The 20,999-nt window shown below is 38.8% G+C and overlaps 1 protein-coding gene across 2 annotated transcripts in view; it reads left to right on the top strand.

Annotated features, from left to right (window-relative positions):
* Positions 1 to 20,520, top strand: part of EEA1 (early endosome antigen 1) — a 64,165-nt gene extending 43,645 nt beyond the window's left edge. For both annotated transcript variants that reach the window (XM_048302520.1, XM_048302522.1), the window contains 12 exons: positions 647 to 786; positions 1,338 to 1,668; positions 3,146 to 3,247; positions 4,308 to 4,502; positions 5,724 to 5,906; positions 11,950 to 12,135; positions 12,553 to 12,684; positions 14,460 to 14,645; positions 14,954 to 15,192; positions 16,658 to 16,778; positions 17,128 to 17,226; positions 18,322 to 20,520. In XM_048302520.1, the coding sequence (XP_048158477.1) occupies positions 647 to 786; positions 1,338 to 1,668; positions 3,146 to 3,247; positions 4,308 to 4,502; positions 5,724 to 5,906; positions 11,950 to 12,135; positions 12,553 to 12,684; positions 14,460 to 14,645; positions 14,954 to 15,192; positions 16,658 to 16,778; positions 17,128 to 17,226; positions 18,322 to 18,444 (2,037 nt within the window). In that variant the 3' untranslated portion in view covers positions 18,445 to 20,520. The remainder of the gene's footprint in view (positions 1 to 646; positions 787 to 1,337; positions 1,669 to 3,145; positions 3,248 to 4,307; positions 4,503 to 5,723; positions 5,907 to 11,949; positions 12,136 to 12,552; positions 12,685 to 14,459; positions 14,646 to 14,953; positions 15,193 to 16,657; positions 16,779 to 17,127; positions 17,227 to 18,321) is intronic.
* Positions 20,521 to 20,999: the final 479 nt, after the last annotated feature.

Consider the following 20,999-nt stretch of genomic DNA (forward strand, 5'->3'; position numbering starts at 1 on the left):
GCTGTCAACAGGAAGGCAATTCTATATAAAATCTTGGCATCTTCACCATTCTTTGAGATTATTCCAGCTGAATGTGTGGCATTTAAAAAAGTAGAAAAAAAAATAGAAAACAAAAAGACCTCAGGAATTTTTTTTGAGAAACTTGGCCACTTTGTTTTATGGCCACTGTGTGAGAGCAGAAGTGCCTGTAAAACAGCCAGTATGCTGAAGAGTCTAAACAGTGCCCACTTCCTGAAGGCTCCTGTGTTCTTTATAGTCCATATGAGTGAAAAAGTACCTTTGGAAAAAAACAGAAAAAAACCTTTCCAGGTGAGCATAGAATTTCTTCCCAGCTGTAGTTCATGTCTTTGCTTTTACTGTAAAACTTTTTATCTATTACTTTGCAGTAAAATGCTGGCTTGGCCTTTAATTTAAAGATGGTTTTAGAATGTTTTACCAAAACAGTTCTGGAGGAGCAGGTGATTAGCAGGAACTAAATAATGAAACATAAATAGCAAAGTAATGAAACAGGTAGATTATGTGTGAGAGTTGTGACTGCTTTCTACAGTTATTGCTACTCACAGACTAGATGACTTTGCATTTTATTGCTATTTTTATTTTGTTGGTTGTGTTCTGATGGCTCTATCTTTTTATTTTTCTCTCTCAGAAATTTGAAGGTGACATTCTTGATGCTAAAGCAAGTAAAGACCAAGCTCTTCAGGAGTTACAGCAACAGCGAAATCAGTCTACAGAATTAGACCTCCGAATAGCAGAGCTCAGTAAACAACTTGAAGCAGCAAGAGAAGCGTATGCATTTCCTGTGTTACAGTACTTTTCAAAGTCAGACATAAAACTGGAGCAGTTTGGAATAGAGTTGAAATTTTCTGCTTCTCTCCTGTGATTTCATGAAGTCATAAACAAGAGCTGTGTCCCCTCTGCTACAAGAACTGTGCTGTATCCTACCTGTTGTCTTTCACTCCATCTGCCATGTTGTCTCATGGGAATCACTGACTGCTCTGATTCACTACACTTCTTCAGTTTATTCACTATGCTTGTTGTCAGCTAAATATTGGAGCAGTTTGATATAGTGAGGTCCATCTTTAAATATCCGTAGCTCTGTAACCTTTTTCAAATACAAATTTGTAATTTTTGTATAAGCAGCAAAGGGGTAGTTTCTGTTCATTATAGTTGATGAAGAAAGAACCATCTCAAAACTAGTTTCTAGAGCTGCTGTTTTGTCTTAACTAGAGGATTAAGAGGGCAATGCCCATGGATAAAAATAGGGACATTTAAGGACACAAAAGAACCTCTGAAAAATAACTTTTAAAAAGGTACGTTTTATCTTTTTGTATTTGCAGGATGTCTAATGCTCAATTGGATTTGCAGAAGAAATCTGAGGCCCTTGACCAAGCAAACCAACAAATTTCAAAGCAGGAGGCAGAAAAGGCCAGTCTCAAACAAAACCTTGAGAAATCAAATCAAGATACAAGTAAACAGCTTAAGGAACTTGACTGTAAAATGCAAGCAGCCACATCAGAGCTGCAACAAGTGAAATTAGAGAAGGATACTCTGTTAAAGGACCTTACAGATGCCAAAGATAAGCTCTCAAAAAGCTCTGAATCCTTCAAGAAAAGAAAGGAGGAATTAGAAAAAGAAATTAAAAAAGGAAAAGCAGCTATGGCAGAAATGGTTAGTAGATTCTTTAATTAGGCATTAAGTTCGGTGTATTTACAGTCTGATAAAATGACTTTGCTTTCTGTTTGCAAACAGTGTACATACGATGACAATGCATGAAAATTAGTTATTATAAGGAAAACCAAATCGTGATTTTTCGCAGGTCATACATGTTTCCCACCTTAAATTTTTGCCTGAGTATTTACAGTAGTAAACATCAGTCATATCATGTAACAGGATCCTTTCTTCTTGCTGCATGCCTTTAACACAGTGAAGAAACCAAATGGAGACAAGTGGTGAAATAATTTGATGGGAAATGTCCCCCTTTTAAAAAATACATCAGCTGTATTATAACAACACAAAGTTATAGAACCTTTGGTAAAATGCCGTTGTGTTTAAGAAGTTATTTTTCTGAGGCCTTTTTAATTTCTTTTTTGAAGTCTTCGTATATAGAATTTCCTGTGCACTTGTCTGGACATGCTGGTAAGCTGCATACTGCAGGCAGAGAGAGTAACATCATCTGTCATTTGGGGAATGCCTAGCTTAAGGTATTACTGGAGTACTAGAACTATTTGAGTTTCAGAAGGGTCTTGCAAGTGGCAGTATAACAAGTGCTTGACCACCAGAGCAACCTATTATGGTAAAGAAAGTAAACTATTATTAGAGTTAAAATATACCTTTTTCTTACCTCTTCTGCCTTGGTGGTATGAATGGGCACTATATGAATACATATAGCTCAGTTTTATAGATACAGTTGTTGTGACATCCTTGTCTCAGATGTGGCAAGGGGTGTCTTTCTCATGCCCTTTCATCTTACACATCACCGTTTTCCAGAACCCATTCAGAGCTGCTTTTATTCTGATCTAAAAAAAAAAATCTGCTCCTAGTTCAAAAGAACATTTTCTTTTACTCATTCCCCTTCTAAAGAAAAACTCTTTCGCTTCCTTTTCTTAGTTACTGCTGTTAAAGATATGTTTCTCCTAAAAACTTGAAGGATTTTCTCCCCAATTTAGACTTAAAGATAGTAGTCCAAATTCTGCTTCTAGTTCTGTAGTCTTTTGGAGGCTTTCCACTATCTTAAATACATGGTATTTGGGATTAACATACAGTTGCATATGCATGGAGGTCTGCAAATGTACTTGTTTGTAAGTTTTAGAACATGAAGGAATTTTAGATCCTGGGACCAATGAGCCTACTACTTCAGCAAGAAGAAGGGCTGCCAACCACAGCTTTAAACAAGGAGACTATCCGTAATCAGAAAAACTCTGGCACCTGGCTGAGTTTATTAGTACAGGGCATCAGATGTGTTCAGCTTAGATTTGCCACTTTAAGTTTTGAGTGGTTTTGAACTGAAAATATCTGCAGTTGAGAAGGTAAGATTTTTCATTGAAAATGAAAGCGTTATTTTTTAAGGATTTGTAGATCCTGCAAAAATTCTCGGTACTTGGTCTTAGAAGCTAACAGGAATATTTCTTTGTCTTATGTTTTTTAGGAAAAATCTTGCCAAGAATTGAAACATCAACTTCAGATACAAGCAGAGTCTGTAGCTAAAGAGAGGAATGAATTGAAAAACTCACTGGAAAAAAAGGAGGGGGTAAGTTGTCCACTTGGTTTCAAAAGTCTCAAAACCAGTAATAATAAATGTTTAAAAGATTGTTTTTCAGTCTCACCTTCTGGGACTGATGAGAGAGAAAGATGTTTCAGTTCTCAAATTGTAACCTATCTTTGGCACTGAAATAAGGTGATACTAAAACTTTTGCAGAGGGTAATATGAAGCTTTAAAATATAGGTTTTAGTCTTAGTTTTCTGTGTCCCACATACCTTAGCAGGGGATTTTAGCCCTTCGGGTTTTTTCATTAGTGAACCAGTTACTTGATACTACTGTGTCCCCATTTTCTTTTGTACTTCCATACAATAAAAGTTGTCACTTCATATCCTTAGATCTATTTTATTCTCAGGATTATTCAGTATGTTCTCAGTGTAGTTGACAGGACATTTTCAGATATCCTTCAAGGACTGAATTGCTTTTTCAAACTTGTGTAAATCACTTGGTTGTGACTACATAAGGACCAAACGTACTTCTTTTTCAAAGATGAGCATTCAGACAGTGCAGTGCAGCTGGCAGCCTGAAGGACGTCTGCTTTCATGGATTTCTTTACCCAAGGCATCTTCTGTTCCCTAAAGGAATCCGAAAAGATTTGATCAGTGGACATAGTTTGATAGACAGTGAGGGACACTTACTGTCTGAAAGACGTTTGGGGGTGTGCAGGTGTGATGGCAATTGCTCTATGACTATTGCTGCTACTTCCCTGGCTCCTCACTCGTTCAGCTGAAGTGCTGTGGTGCTCAGTGGAAAGTGCAGAAGGATGAGCTTGGTATATGCTGCAGTTGGCAGCAGGAGAGCCCACACCACTGCTGGTGTAAGCAAAGTTGCCTGATCTTAATTTAGAATGGGTAAAAAAGACTGCTGTAAATTTGGAATAACAGATTATTTTAATGTGTTATGGTAGTTCTTAAAATCTGCTTGCCGCTGTTCAGCCATGTAACTCTGAAATAGCAGTGGCACTGTGGGATGGTCTGATTCTGTGAACAGCATGTACGAATGGTGATTTAAATTTAAATTAAATACAGTTATTTAATATTTTTTAATATAGATTTCTAAGCAGTTGTCTATAGACCTTGATTCAGCAAGAGCACAAGTACTGGAAATCCAGGGTCTTCTGAAGGACAAAGAAAAAAGTGAGCAACATCTCCAGGGAAAGCTGAGAGAGTTAAAGGAATCTTTTGAGCAGAAGAAAAAACATAGTGAGACACTGCAAGCTGAATTAAAAACTGCCCTTTTAGAAAAGGTAAGACTGTCCTTTCTTACTCTTATAAGAAGATGAATGTAAATTCCTCTGATAAATACTGAAGCTTTTATGTCAATAACTTTGTGATAAACTCTGTTTGCTGTAGTCTTGTTGGAAATGATAAGGTCAGGATATGGCAGTGAGGTCTTCAGATGCTGTCGGAGATATAAACAACAACATCAACGGCAATAATGAAAAGAACCAGTGCTGAAATATGACTTCCATAGGAATTGAAATTTAATAAAGGGAAAAAATAGGCTAGATTGAATGTGGTTTTTTTGCTTCAGGAGCAAGGCAAGAGCTGCCATTTTCTTGTAAAGCATAGAATTTCATGAGAGTATTTTTCGACAAACTCTGCAGTGTTTTAAAATGTCCATGGCAGTTTCAAACCAAGTCTTCTCATATTATACCAAAAGAATTTATCTGAGTGACAGTATGAAACTCATAAACCATAATGGAAAGAGTTCAAATGTCTTACAACATTAGGGAATGTTGTGCTGTGTGCCATGCGCTGTTAAATGTGGCTCCAGCTTTGGCTGCCCAATGCTACATGGTCATATTTGTGCTTTAGACAGCCTGTGGAAACATTAGATTTTGGTGTCGTGGTTTAACCCAGCCATCAACTCAGCAGCACAGAGCTGCTCGGTGACTGGGGAAGACACCATCACTCCAAACTCCCTCCCCTTCTTCTTCGGCCAGCTTCATATGCTGAGCGTGATGTCATATGGTATGGAATATCCCTTTGGTCAGTGGGATCAGCTGTCCTGGCTGTGCCCTCTCCAGATTCTTGTGCACCTCCAGATTTCTTGTTGATGGGGCAGTGTGAGAAGCAGGAAAGGCCTTGGCTCTGTGTGAGTGCTGCTAAGCAGTAGCTAAAACATCCCTGTGACAACAACACCGTTCCCACCATAAATCCAAAACACAGCCCCCAAACTAACTCCTATGAAGAAAATTCTATCTCAGCCAAAACCAGCACACTTGGAAACATTATTCCAATTTTGGTCTTAATGTGTTTCACTTAGTATTTTGTCATGAATTAAATTTTGTTGTTAAATTAGTTATAAAACCTTACTGCAAAATCACAAATATCAGGTTACTGAACTGCTATTTCATAAGAGGAACAAAATTCTCTTCTTGCAGTAGAAATGCATTTTATTGAAATGCTTAAGCTAACTTTACTGTGTGCAACTTTAACTAAAACTTTCTATGCTTATGTTTCAGGCAGAGCTGGAGAATAAACTACAACAGCAGTCTATTTTGTCAGCACAGGAACTTAAAGCAGAGAAAGGCAAGCTAGCAGACTTACAGAAGGCCCATGATAAACATAAAGAAAATATGGAGAAGCTGCAACTGGATCTTTATGGGAAAGAGTCTGAGCTGCTGGCAACCAGGCAAGACCTTAAGGTACTTGCAGTCATTTTAATGTCGTATGTGACTTAGTAGATGTTAATATCCATTTTGAAGACCAAGAAACAATGCAGGAACTGTATAAGTGAAAAAAAATCTCTTCTGCTATATATAGAATTTAGTGCTGTTAAATCCCTTCCCTTGAGACAAAGGATATTCTGAAACTAATTTAAAGCCAAACGTATTTGCCAGTTTACCTGAAATACCCTTGCATTTCTGCAGCAGCAAAGTGAAAGGTGATTTAGTTTTATATTCATTAAAGAGTTATTTTTTTAATGTTGCTTTTTCTTGTTATACTGTAGCTTTCAGCTAATTTTAATAGTGTAGCTAATTACGGCAAGGTCTGCTAGCATGTGAGTAACTGCTATCTTCTGGATGATTTAACTAAAATATTCCTGGCTGATGGTAGATGTTGAGAGATGTCAAACTTACAGAAACAGTAGGCTTATAGACCTACCTGGAATACAGTTTAGTCCTTGAAGTTTTTGCTATTCCTAAACTGAAGTTACCTGGTTTTGTATTAGTGTGCAGTGCCTTAAGAGAGGTACTGCTGAGAGCTGAGCCAGTCAACAAAGGTGTTTTTTGGCTTTTTTTATAACCCTCTGCTTCATGTCGGTACTAAGCCAATGCTTCAGTTAGTCCTGGGACATACTGTGCTGCACAGACCGGTTGTCTGCTGGCAAGATTTGTAGCTTAAGTGCTTTTCACTCCAGATAAATCCCACTGCAGGTTTGTCTTGTGTCCAACGCTGTTGCTCTAGGCTCTTCTGAAGTTTATGGAGAGGAATAGATGCTTTGGGGAGACAGATCATCTGATCTGCTTTAGATGTCAGCTTCTGTTTGCTTTGTTATGTATAAAGGGAGCTTGTGGTGACTGCTTAGATTTCATTGTTCCCTGCTTTGATTTCATCGTTCCCTTTCCCCCAAAGGTGGGCCTTTCAATCCCACTACTGAAACCCTTAGAGGTCTTGTGGCTGTTTCACACTGGCCCATGTGAGCTTTGGAGCCCTAGCCAAACTCCATGCTCAGGTTATTTTAAGAAATAGAGAAATAGCTCTTCTACATATAGGCCACTGCAGTTGCAGGAAACTCTCTCCTCCTCTGTAGTACTAAATTACCTGCCATGTTTCCCTGCAGGTTATTGAAGCTTTACTTTCAGTGCAGCATGGTTGAATCGCTGTGTTAAATTGTGGAGAACTTCTGCATGATTAACAAGCAGTGGTGGCTTAAGCATATTCTTTCTTTCAGTCTGTTACTATTGCACATATACATCTGTGAGTTTATTTCCTGCACTGCATTTAAATCACCTTTTGGTTATGCAATGGCCTGTAGAAACATTGGATGTGTTCAGTAACTTGGGGTTTTTTTTGGTATAATTTTCATTAAAGTATCACTTGTTGCAAAATAGCTGTGAATAAGTATTATTATTAGAGCAGTTTGATGACCTCTAGTTCTGGCAAGTATAAAATAGGACAGGAAGTGTCTCACATGTATTTAGACCCAATGGGGATGGTAGCGAGAGAGAGAGAACTCTATGCAAAAAGGTAAAATAAGGTAATGGCAATGGGGAAACAAGATTTTTAACGTGAGTAGTCAGGTAACTTGATTTATTATGTAAGTTTCTGTGGAGCCTAGAGAGACTGAAGAAGATTGGGGTCCTAAATAATTGTCTTGGTTTTTGAGACAAAACTTCAGGAGGAAACACTCCTGAGTGAGTGTCTCCTCCAAAGGGAAAAGGGCCTCCCCTTTTCCTCCGTCAATGAGACAAATGGGTCACAAGGAGTGAAAGTGGGAAAAAGAAACCAAACTGTTTATTAACACATGAACAAAACAGGGTAGAACAGGATAGAAAAAACCCCTCAAAATACAACAAATTCCTGGAGAGGGAACAGACACGCGGGCTTGGACCAGCCAGGGCCACCCCCACAGGCTCCCCGGACTGGCGAGGAGGGAAGGGAGGCAGTGAGGCAAGGGGAAGGAAAGGGAAAAAAGAACAAGAAAAAGAACCCAACAGAACCTTTTCCCAGCTAGCTGGAACACAAAGGAAACCCAAAAGCAGCACAGCGCTCACTCCTTCCCGAGCCCCTGAGCCGTTGGGCTGAGCTGTTGAACTGCCCCGCACTCGGTCCCGTGGCTCCGGCCCCCGGGTCCATCCTAAAGAAACAGCGTCCTTGGGCATTGAGCGGATGGTTAAGGAATAAAGCAGCTTCATTACATCACCCCAGGACAGTACTGAAGTGGTGTACCAATTTGGAGCCCATTTACTTGATTTAAAAATTTTATAAAAAACATGTATTAATTAGGGTTAGTGAGGTCCGATTGACACCAATTTTTTTTTTTTTTCCTGGAAGATGTAGAAGAGGGAAAAAGTGGGGAGCTGATCCTTAATCATGGCTGTGCTACCTCAGTGCAACATTAAACTAAAGAAGCAGTGGTAGCTTGTCTTAGAAGACCACAAAAGAAAAGCACGTTCAGACACTCTCCAAGTGACAATGTTAGTCTTGAGAGCTGAATATCAAAATGCCGCTCAAGTCAGAAGAACTTTATAGTAGCCTTTCACAGCCTATTCAAAATGAGTTCTGCATGATGTTTTGCCTTGGGCAAGTTAACTTTTTAAAAGTAGCTCATTTGAGCCAGAGCTGTGTGTTTTGCTTAAAGTTTGGAACCAAAGCCGATGGTTAGGCTGAGCTTTAGATTGGCCTTAATCTTCTTAGTAGGCAGTGGTAGAAGTTTTTAAAACTGGTCTGTATGTAGAGTCAGCTTGGGTGTCATTGAGTGCAGGATTTTCAGCAGAGATAAGAGCTCCCTGCACAGCTGTGTTGAGTCAGCAGCGTCAGAAGCCCAGCATTGTCCAGAACAGGCATGGCCAGGCCATATCGTGACATCCAAGCAATGCTGGAGTTAAAAGGGAAAACTTAAACATCCTCGCGTGCTGTGGCACCATGCTGTTGGCGGGGCCAAGGTTCCAGGCGTGAGGATGGATCACGAGGGGCTGTGTGGGTGACGTGTAAGGTAGCTCCTGGGAGGGCACGGCGGGAGTTGGGCTGTACACAGAGCACCATCTGCTGGCGTCTGTCGGGAATAGCACTGCTGGGATCGATGGCTCCTCTCTGGCGGGGAGGCGGAGGTGGCGTTGAGAAGGGAGCCGAGCGCTTCGGGGCGGTTTGCGGGTGGAGATCCAGCGCTGCCTGAGCCAGAGCTGCGGAGCGGGGCGCTGCTCTCCGCAGGGCCATCGGCACCGCGGAGCCCGAGCTTCTGGGTCCACAGCAGGGCACCCGAGCCATGTTGCTGTGGCCAGATGCAAACTGTGAGGCTCTGAGTCCTGCAAACTAAAGAAGTGTTGTAATTAAATAAAAAAATAATACAATAAATAATAAAATTGGAACTGGGAATGTAGTTATAATTTTATGGATACTATTTGCTGCAAATTTACTTTGGTTTAAAAATGTCTCTAACAGTAACTTCACACACATTTTCGTCTTTGTGACTGGAAAAAGAGATAGGGTAGGATTTGAGTGCTTGTTAAAGCCGTGGTTTTTGATAACAAAGGATATATATAATTAAAAAAGAATACCACCAAATAATTTCTGTATATACACGCACCTATTTATACAAGTATCTGTTTGTGTATATATACCTCTTTTTTTGTGAAAAAGGCATTTTTTTATATAGAAGAGTTAATAAAAATGTTCAAACTGTTATTTTTTCCTTGATTTTGACTTAGTGTGAGGACACTTTCTGTGAATCTGATCTCCCGAGCTCTGCCAAGTGTTCTTGAGTTTTGGCATTCATGCTTTTTGTAGTCAGTCCTGGTTTCTTCTTTTTTTTCAAAAGAATGTTTCTTTGTCTCCAATGTTGGCATTGCTGCCAGCATATATTCAATGAATGTTCTGGAACAAAATTCACGCTTGCCAGACCTCAGTTCTGTAAGTCAGGAGCCTAAGTTGCATACAGTCAGTCTAACTCTTTTTCTTAGGGAGTGAAGAGAGATCAGGTTAGCATCTGTGAATAATTTAATGTTGGTCCTTGTGGACTGGGATCAGGGAGCACACAGACTCACATGCTTGTTCGTGCACTTCATGTAGGTGGAATGAATCTGGGTCCCACCACCCTGCTAGGACCAGTTGTGATGTTGGCACAACGATTTGCACTGGCACAGGCCAGGCTGTAGTGAATCAAACTGTAATTTTCAAATATCTGTATTTATTTAAACTCTGTACCAGTCAACCTAGCATTCTTCTTTATTTACAAAAATGAGTACTGATTGGCCTCTTTTGTTCTGTACCTGTTCCTTGTCTCAGTCTCGGTATAGACACAGTGAGATAACCTGTACAGTGCAGAGACTTTGTGGGGTGGATTGAGAGAGAAGTACCCCACTAGTGTATGGGTGTCACTATCTACTTCATCAAATTTCATTATCTGATGCTAGAAAATTTGATGTAACCACATTTCTTCTATTGGAAACAAATGTGAATAAAAGCTGTGGCTTTATTATGCTTCGTTCTAAAACTGCAGAGACTGTTGGGTTTTCCTGTGAAGATCTTGTATGATGATGCTAGACTTCCTGTCCTTCCTCAATGTTAGGAAAATATGGTATTCCACTGAACACAATGGAGCAGAGTGGGATAATTTTACTTTCTGAAATGCCCACCCTGCTGAAACCTTGAAAACTGCTAAAGCACCTCCTATTTTGCTTACAAAAAATTCTGAGTCAACACCTTTCAAAATGCTAAGTAGTAAACTCTAATACCTCAGAAAGCAAATAAAGTAATTTATTTGAAAATTAATTTTAAAAGCCATTGTGAGCTTTTTAAGAGTCATGGGGATTGTTGAAAATGCTGTTGAATCAGCAGTGTTCCATCACTGCTGTTTCAAATTAAGTCTGTCTCTACAAGCAAAATACTTCAGATATTACAAAGGAGGATCATGAGGCATCAGAAATGAATTAGCTTTTAAATCAACATGGGAGTGACTAAAGCATATGCATAATTGAATGAAGGGAAAATTCTGCTTATAGTTCCTTTTAAAACCACTAACCTTCAACAAGAGGTTTGATTAATATTTAAGCAAGAGCTTCAAAAACAATTGAGTTTGTCTTGAAAAAAATTGAAATCCTTACTGCTGCACTGAAGGCAATAAACTTATTACCAATAATAAATCTCAGCTCATCTTCTGTATCATAGCATCAAAAATTTCCATAAAATTCCAATATTTTGAAGAAGTGGATGAGTTTGTTTGGTTTTTTTTCTTGTGGGTTCCAAGTGGAACTGGTCTTTACCTAAGGTAGAAGGTTTAAAAAAGTAACCTCCAGAACATTAACTCAGAAAGACCCCCGAAGTTTGATTTTGCTGTGAGCAAACAGACTGAGCTTTGGCTTTGGGTGCAAGTTTTGGATTGTTTCTTGGGATTTTGTGAGATAAATCAAAGTTTTTTTCTAGCTAATGGTGAGAGTTAGAGGCAAATGAACTATCATCTGTAGCTTTTGAATGAAAGTTTAAACTTAATGTTTAAAATGCTTGTGCAGCAGAAACTGTGAAACATTTTCTCCTGATATTAGCATTTTTATCTTGTACATTTCACTTCAGAATTTTAAGAAATTTTACAGTTTTTCTAGCACTAACTTTATTAAGTCATTGGTAAAAAATAGCACTGAATTATTTTTGAAATCTTCAAAGTATAGCTTCACTGGTTCTTAAGTATCAGAAGTCTAGAGTTATAGAACTGTTGATTTGCCTAGATAAAATAAATTTGTGTGAGCAAATTCAAGTTCATTCTCTTTTTGTCAGTTTTTATTCTCCGCCCTTCTGCATGTTTTCACCTTTTGTCTGTGTAAGGATGAAAGCTGGAATATGTACAGCAAGGTTTGTTCCTGGAAATTACTTTGTAAACTAGAAGTTTCTGTAGTTATGCTCTGTCAACATTTGAAGCTAAATGTTACCCTCTAGGTAGAAATTTTTCGACTTGGAAAATGTTTAACTGGCTGTTTAGTATTTGAAGCTTTTATACTGGCAGATAACTTGCAGAACTCTCTTTTTAATTAGTCCACAGAAGAAAAACTTGCTCTAGCTCAAGAAGAATTAGTTTCCAGCAGGAATCGAATTGCTAGCAATAATCAACAGATTCAGGAACTGAAGAAAGCTAAGTCTACACTGGAGCAGGATGCATCAAGGAAAGAACAGCAGCTGGGTGAGAAGACCAAAATGCTACAAGATCTTCAGAATGACAGGGTAAATGCCTCTGCCTTTTGAAATCTCCACACAGTCACATCCACCCCATGCAGGCACCTTTTATTATTTTCTATTACATCTCTAATTTGAGAGCATAACAATGACTGTTTTACTGAACCTCTGGTAAAAAGACTTAAAAAAGAGACAGTTGTAGTGAATTTGGTTCAAAATATGCTGCTGATTTGTTCTAGACAGGTTTGTGGCTAGACAGGCGGGAAAACATTAGTTTTAAATCTAAAACTGCAATCATGCTGCTAATTGCGTTACAAACTGTGGATAGGTATATGGCAGTTGTTTCCCCATAATTACAAAGCCACCAAGTACTTTTTGGACCCTGGATGTTTTTTGATTGGTTGGGTTTTTTATTTTGTGAACTTGGAAGAAGTAACTTTTCTAGCACTTTTATTTCTCTTCAAGATTTTGAAAGAAAAAGATTTGGCTAATGAAAAATGTAAAACTGCAGAGCTCCAGGAAATAAGGACTAGACTTGAAAAAGAAAGTGCCAAGCTGGGTGAAGAGCTTAGAGCCTGCAAGCAAGAATTTGAGAAGGTATTGAGACAAGCTGAGTCTTCTTCATGTGTTTGGTTATCTGATGAGAAATATGTGCCTACTCAGTAGATGTTATCTGGAATGGCTTTGCAAAGATGGTTACTGTAAATATTGGTATTACAGGTAAGGGAACCAAAGCCCAGATTTTGTTGAGCTTCCTCAGCAATGATGTCTTGATTGGTGATGATCCTTGAGTATCAGGGCCTAGTGAGCCAGGTGGGCTGCATAACTTGTCTTGGCTTCAGGATGGGTTGTATGTCCCGGCTTTTCTTTAGTTCCACTGTAAATTCACTCTGCACACCCCTGCTTGACTCTTCTGCAATGAAAGGCTGTCCAAAAGAGTCACGATGGTGAACTTTTCCAGATATTCTAGGCACATCTGGGGCATCTCAGGCATGCACGGTAGAGTTGAAACTCCCTTAGTGTTGTTTAATAAAATCTCTTAAAAAGTCACAGTTGGGGAAGAAACAATGTCAGGCACCTCATAAAAGACAAACTCTTTTCCAAAATCATAACAATCAGTTGAGCTCCCTAAAGGGTAAAAGTTAGGAGGCTTTAATGAAATAATTTTTAGTCTTCAATAAAACTAACTGTTTCTTGTCAAACTCTATATATTCTGTTTTTTAGTCTCTATAAAAACAAACATTCCTAAAAGGCTGTAGTTTGTGTTTTCCATAATGAACTACTAGCAGTTATATTTGCATCTGTTAAGCACACTTAGTTTAAATTGTTGTGCAAGTATAAATACAGGTACAATTCCTTATACACTAATAAGAAAATAACATGAGAACTTAGGACCTTCAGATGTTCTTTTGTTCTCCATTGTTTAGGAAAAGGTCTGTAATTTTTAGGTATAAGTCTGTACTTTGTTTCTCTTAGGCAATCTGTGCTTGGGGAAAGGTATTCTAATTCTTGTTCCTAAAATCTCTATTCTAAAGAATAAAATTTATAAAGATGTAAAACGTGTGCACACCAGTGTCAGGTTAATAGTCATTTCTTGATCTCCTTACAAGCAATCAGGCTGAGAGTCTCCAAAGACTTAAATTCTGTTTCCCATCTCCTAGCAAGGAATGGATGTATACCTATCTGTAGGGCATCCTCGTGTTCTGAGGATATGTTCTCTTCACTGTCCTTGGTTTGGTTTTAACTTGTATTCTGAATTTTTGTTTATGCAAAAGTGGTTCACCCCTATTAGTCTGTTAGTACCTACATGCTTGGCTGTGTAATTTTAAGGAAAGTGATTTCTATAAATTAAACTAACTATTCTACTTGAGTTCAGTTACAGAAGAACAAGTAAAGCCATTATTTATATCATCCCACTTGCTTTAAACAGAGAGTAATTTTTTATACATTTAAGACTAATAGAAACTAACTTTCATCCATAAGCATTCAGTTTTAGATTGTCATTACAAAGTTTTTGACCTCATTATTGCAACCAGAGAACAATGTGAAGTAAATTTTAGAACAGTACCTAGAAAATGACAACGGATGCATCTTTTCAAGGAATAGAAAACAATTCAACAGATCTTCCTCTCTACTTAGCAGAAACATGCATTAAAATATTTTTAAAATTAAATGTTGATCATAGTATAAGTTTAAAATCTTTGATCATGAAAATCACTGATGCTTTGCGCTATAAAACCATCCTTTCTTCCAGTGATAAAACTAAAAATTATTGCTGTCCTCTCCTAGGAAAGGATTACAGTCTTTTTGAATTTAAATCCATTTACACTTTCAGTGTTGCTACTTTAACTTTGAACTCTATATCCTAACAGGAGGTGGCAAATCTCAAGGATGCAAACCAGCTATTGATTCAACAGAAATTAGAACTGCAGGGCAAAATAGATAATACAAATTCAACTCTGGAACAGGAGAAACAAAAACATCAAGCTGTCAAAGATCAGCTGGAAAAAAGAGAAGAGGAGCTGAAGAAAGAATGTGTTGAAATTGAAGCCAAACTGGTTAGTATTTAGAGAGTATGAGACTGCTGTTTTGTGAACATGCCTTTGGATTCTTCTCTTTGGGACAGAAAAGAAGCAATGGATTGACTTCAGTTTCGCTTTACATGAGTTTCTGAATGACAAGATCAAAAATCTTTGAGGCATTTAATGGTATAGGAAAATTCAGTGAGGTGACGGCCTTGTCTAGTAGAGTTTGTTGATTAAAAGTAGTGATTCTGTTCCGGTAAGATTCTTTGCCTCAATTAAATATAAGGAATAGACAGAGAATGCTTGGAAGCTTGTTTTTCATTTTTCCATTGTTTTCATAGCACACAGAGAAAAAAGACAAAGAAGAAGAAAAACGGAAACATGAGGAAGAGGAGACCAAGCTCACCATGCAGGTCACAGCCCTGAATGAAAATCTGGCTACCATGAAGAAAGAGTGGCAAAGCAGTCAAAGACGAGTGAGTGAGCTGGAGAAACAGACAGATGATTTACGTGGGGACAATGCTGTCTTGGAAGCAACAGTCCAGAATAATCAGGATGAGAGAAGAGCATTGCTGGAGAGGTAAGCTGTGGCCATGATGATATCGAAGTGTAGTTTGAGAAATGAAATGAAATGAGAATGAAAACTTGTTTGAGTTGATTCAGGATTCTCTATTCGTGCTTTGTTTAAATCTGTATTTGTTCTTAGTGCCTGGGCTGTGGGTACAGTTTCCAGAGTGCAACATTCTGTCATCCCTGCCAAAGCACAGCAAGGGGTTTTGGGAGCCAGCAGTGCTCTTTGTGATCATTCTGTAGAAAACAAGGCAGGCTTGTCAGGATCTTTACTTATCACCCAAGCCACAGCTCTGTGCTTGCTGTCAAAGATTTATGTCCATCTGTAAGAGCCTTCTTACTGGGCTTACTTCCACTGGGCTCCTCTGAGATTTCAGGTATATAGGCTGTGGCTTCTCATCTGTTTTGTGAACCTTGTGAGGCCTGGCAGAGAGAACTTCTTTTACCTGAGCTAACTGTCCTTCTCCATTACTCTGAGGCTCCCATGCCTTGATTCAGTTGGAATAGTTGCAATAGTCATCCAGAAGCCTGGAAAAGACCCCTTAAGTAACACAGAATTTGCATAGGAACTCCCAGGTGTGCCCACTACTCCGTGTTAGGAGACTGAATATGTGATTGGATTATATAGACTAATTTTCACAAAGGAGGCATTTTCTTCCTCCTGAAAACCTGCAGTCTTATTTTCTCCAGTCCTGCTGTTGTCTCTACAATATATTTAAGTCTTTGGTAAGCAGAGTGCTTTTCCTTCAGGCAGCAGGAGGCCTTGCAAGGCAGCAGGAGCTACCTGAATGCAGTGATTTCCAGGGTAAAAGAAACACCTGTGAAACTGGAAGCTTTCTTTGTCCTTATTTCCTGACACGTTTGGTGAAGGCAGAGGGGAAGCTTTTTGTTGGTACTGTCAAGCTTGGTGATTTGACTTTTGAGCAGTAGACCTTGGGAAAGGATGGGATCAGTTCAAGTGAGATTCTCTTTCTTTGGCAATCCCTTGCTGTACTGTGTTGAACTCATCCAGTAGCTGTTTACATCTTGGCAGAAAAATACCCTTTGAAATTTGGCTTTCAGCAGTTAACTGAGTTTCAGCTGATAGGAGGTGGCCTTGCTAGAAGAAGAAGGTTCCTTTTCTGCTCTGTTGTCTGACCTCATCAGCAGCAGCTCGTTTGTGAGAGTGTCCTGTTGCACAGGGGTATTTATCAGGGCTTGCTGTTGAGGGGGACTGCATTCAGCATTGTCCCTGGTTTGGGGAGTAACTCCAGGTATTGATAAGCTGCAGATGCTTAGGAGCAATGCCAGTATAATCTTTAACTGATTGTTACAACAGAATGTTTTCCTGGTCAAGGCATCCAAGAACTTTTCAGAGCAAGGATTTTTTGGGCTGTGTTTTATGCAGGTAGCTTCTCAGACTGACAACTGGCCCAAAGGACACACAGTGTACATTGTCTTAAATGCTTTGAGCTGACTATTTATTATTTTACCAGGTGTATAAAAAGTGAGGGAGAAATTGAAAAGCTTCAAGCCAAACTTGTAGAAATGAAGAAAAAGCTGGACAATACAACTGCTGCAATGCAGGAACTTGGCCGAGAAAACCAGTCATTACAGGTATAATTTGATTTGAAGCTATGAAACCTGTTGATTCTCTGTTTGGAACCTTAGGAGAATTTAAAATTTGTGTCAGATTGGTGGTGGGTTGCCTTTTAGGGTCAATTAAGGTGTTATATTTGTGGTGTGTGAGGGTCATACTTCTGTCTGTGTGTCATTATATCTGCTTATAGTTTTGAAGCTTGGAAGGTTTCCTCTCTAAACAAACATAAGCCCTGAGTATCATTACAGAGTTGGTGCTTTTATTCTGCAATGGGTAGTGTGTGCTCTGGAAATAGAGCATATTAGGGGCAATTAGACATGCATTTTTTTAAAAAGCCTGATGCTTTTTTTTACATCTTCTGTATAGATCAAACACACCCAAGCTCTCAACAGGAAGTGGGCAGAAGACAATGAGGTACAGAATTGTATGGCCTGTGGAAAAGGCTTTTCGGTGACAGTAAGAAGGGTAGGTGTGTTCTACTCTGTGTCTGTGGCGATTTTCTATTTTTATTGTTTTCAAACTCTTAGATGGGATACAGACTTCAGAAAATAGTGCTGTGATTCTCAAGACATCTCAGAATATGCAGTTATGGTTTGCAGTGCCTTAACACATTAAAAATAAGGGCTGTGGAGCTTACTTTATTCATGGTTCTTTTTCCATTTTCACAGCATCGGCTTATAAACAGTGTTAAAATGCTTCATTTAAACAGTGTTTAAATACTTTCAATTTTGCAAGCAGGCAAAATCACAGTTGTAAGCATATTGACAGAAAATATATTTATAACCAGTCCAAACTAGATTTATGGGTATAAAGGGAATGTAAATTGGTTGAAATTAGGTATGTGTGAAAATATGAAGCATCACCATGATCTGGTGCTTTGTGACTCTACATTTCTAAACACCAGCTAGACATGGAACAGAAAAAACAACTGGATGTGTTTTAGGTCTGTAGTCAGACCTTGGTTGTAAAAGCAGCTGTGGTCAGCTAAGATGTTAGCATCAATTGGCAGGGTCTGCCCTTCATCCAGAGATGAGCACCCGTCCAACAAATGACTTGGCAATGAAGTAGATGAGGGATATTTGTGAGGTTCGTTTTTGCAGAGCTTCCTGACTTGGTCTTAGGTGACTCCCCCTGGCCTGCACTATTTCAGTGATGTTCTTTGGGTAGCCTTTGAGCAAAGGCTCCTGGATCCTTTGATTCAAGGATACTTCTCAATGTGAAAGAGGTAGTTACGTATAAGAAGAATGTATTTCATGTGATCAGAACAAGTTCAAGAGAGCAAATTTAAGAGGAGGATGAACTTAAGCATCTCATTTCTGAAACTGGTATATTCTCTTGAGTCAGTGAAGCACTTCTGAATGTTTTACTCATTTATCCTTTAGAAACTATTTACTCATATGACCTTCTCTGTGCTATGTAGCTGCTACTTAAAAACTAAAATTAACTTTTGGAACATGACAGCTGATTTGGCTGAGAGTTGACTTAACATGATAGTGATCTCTATTACTCATCACTGCTCTGCCACCAATGTTCAGCATGTATGTTTCTTCTCTTCTGCAGCATCACTGTAGACAGTGTGGGAATATCTTTTGTGCCGAGTGCTCAGCAAAGAATGCCTTAACTCCTTCTTCCAAGAAGCCTGTCCGAGTCTGTGATACTTGCTTTAATGACTTGCAAGGATAACTGGCTATCGTGAGTGACAAAGAAATGTTACACTAAAATTTACTATTTCTGTTAATGCACTTCATTCAGCACTCAGACTACTATTCAGTTTGGACAATGATTGTAACACTTGGCAAAATCTAGTATATTTTAAAATGTTTATTGATACCAAGCAAAACTATTGTATTTTTTTGTGAGACATGGGCTCAGATCATCCATAGCTTACTGACATTAATCATGGAAAGAGCTTTTATGTCTAGATTAGAAATACCCAGTTATTTGTAAATAAAGTTTAAACAGAGGAGTAACAATGTATTTTTTTATCTTTTATTTTTTTGTTCAAGAGAAACAGCATTTATGTGATATTGAAGTTTATTCTTGTTTCCTTCAAAGAAAAAGGAAGATGCAAAAAATTGTGAGGATTTTATGTATCAAATGTTGCTGTAAAAACATAACTAATTGTCGCATTTGATTGCATATCTGATGTTCTTTATAACCCCCTGTGATTTTGTTTTTTCTCTGTCTCTCTGGTTCCTGCATTTTCTCTGTAAAGTTTGAACTCTACAGTGAGGGTAATGGCTGGACTCAACTTCAACTCAGTTTTATTTGCCCACTTGTAGTATCAGCGCCCAAGTCTTTATCCAGATACAGCGCTTGAGTGCTGGAACATCTTTACACATACTGTGTTGCACAGTTGGTGTGTGAGTGTGTCTGTCTCTCTGAGAGAGTATGTGTGAACAAATGGTGAGACAAAGTTTATCTGGCATTGTAGCAGTATTATATGATACATTACAATATTTCATCCCATAGTGATTGATTTCAGTTTTACAAATTTGGTTGATGGATTTTAATATTCAAGAAACCCTTACATGTGGCTTTTAAAAAGCAAACAAATAATAAAAGCCTGTAGGACATCTCTGCCCCTGCCCATACCCTGGAAGCACTGAGAGATCACTGCTGTTCTAAGGGACATCCAGACCTTCCAAGCCCGGTATCCAACTAAGAAAAAGTATTTTTTGAGACAACTGTAGTTTATCTGACCTTTTCTTCTGTCCCTTCCCTCAGCTTTTGGTGGAAGAAGCTGAACTCCTGCTACACCTAACAAACCTCACTTTTCCATTACTCCATCTGACCCCCATTACCAGGGGCTCTGAAGTGTTGTGTCAGCTATGTGATTTAGTCTGCTCAGAATGGTGGTGTGAATCTCCTGCTGCTGGCTGTTATAAGCCAAACAGCTCTAACTTAGAGGCCACTGTATATGATTTTAAATATTTATTCATATTTTCTGTACTGGGAACAGAAGTTTCTTGTACAGTTCATGTAGGGTCCAAACTTCTTTTTTGTTGTGATTTTGTTTGCACCTCTGTTTTTGCCTGCCTGTCCCTAACTTTTCTTCCCTGTATATCTGGTATTTCAAAACCCTTAAGATTATTTCTTCCAAGCAGGGGTTATGTCTTCCAATATTTAGGAATTTTTTGTCTTAAATACCCTAATAAATTCTCCACCCTGCAAATGCTTCAGTATCTTACCAAATTTTGCCAGCTGTTCAGAAAAAAGGGTTGTGTCCTGAATTCCTCTACTTCTTTCCTCAGGCAAGGAATCAAATTCTGTCACAATGATGGAAGCTTAGTCATCATTAGGAAGATTTGTTTGCTTTTATCTAGTTACAGCTCTATATGTGAATGAAGAAGTGTCTCTTTTATGAAAAATGTCTTGTCTTGATTAACTGTCAAGTGAAGAAATTTTATCCCTCTACTCCAGAAGTAGTGATCGATATGTTTCATATCCCCTTTTAACTTACCCAGCTAGTTCTACATTTGCAGTGTCAAGAAGCTTTCTTAAAATTCAGTTCTTATTTCCCAAAAACCAGCTGAATTATGTAACTTGTTCTCGTCACTGTAAAAGGGTTTGGGTTACCCCTGTGGTTTATACAAAACACTGACCTGCTTTTCTGGTTTGAACTTGAGAGTTGCTTGCTCAAAAAAAAAACAATTGCTGCAACAATTCCATACGAACAGAGCCTCTGGACTCCCTGTTTCTCTTCATCAGTGTAACTGTTTGGCATAAGAATCTTTTGAATAGAAAATATGAACAGAATCTCTGCCTCTGGGAATTTTTTTTTCTATTTATTTGTTTACTGAGAGAAACCGAAAAATTTGCTTTAGAGTCTTTCTTTGTCTGACTTTAGAAATGTGGGAAAAGTAGAAATGTGACAGTCATGCTCCAGCCTAGATGCATTCTGCTCTTTCATGTAACACACAGAGCCTTGTGCTGTTCTCAGGGTGAAGGACAACCACATAGAGCAGGAAGGATTTTTAGAGGGAAGGGAGAAACTTCTCACAGCTGCATAAGATCAAAGCACATGAAGCAGAGGAAGATGGAGACCTTTTAGGGGAGCTAGGAAAGTGGTTAGAAGATTCAGTTGTGTTTAGGCGTTTTGCTTTTGACTGGGAACGTGTGAGAGCTCAGGAGAGACTTCTGCAGTGGTAGAAGCTCTGAGGTTGTTCTTAGTTCAGCCTTTTGGGATGCCATTGTGCAAAGACAAGCAGAGTCACCTTTCTCAGCAGGTTGCTGAA

This window comes from Corvus hawaiiensis, chromosome 4 (assembly GCF_020740725.1).
Source record: "Corvus hawaiiensis isolate bCorHaw1 chromosome 4, bCorHaw1.pri.cur, whole genome shotgun sequence".
NCBI lineage: Eukaryota > Metazoa > Chordata > Aves > Passeriformes > Corvidae > Corvus > Corvus hawaiiensis.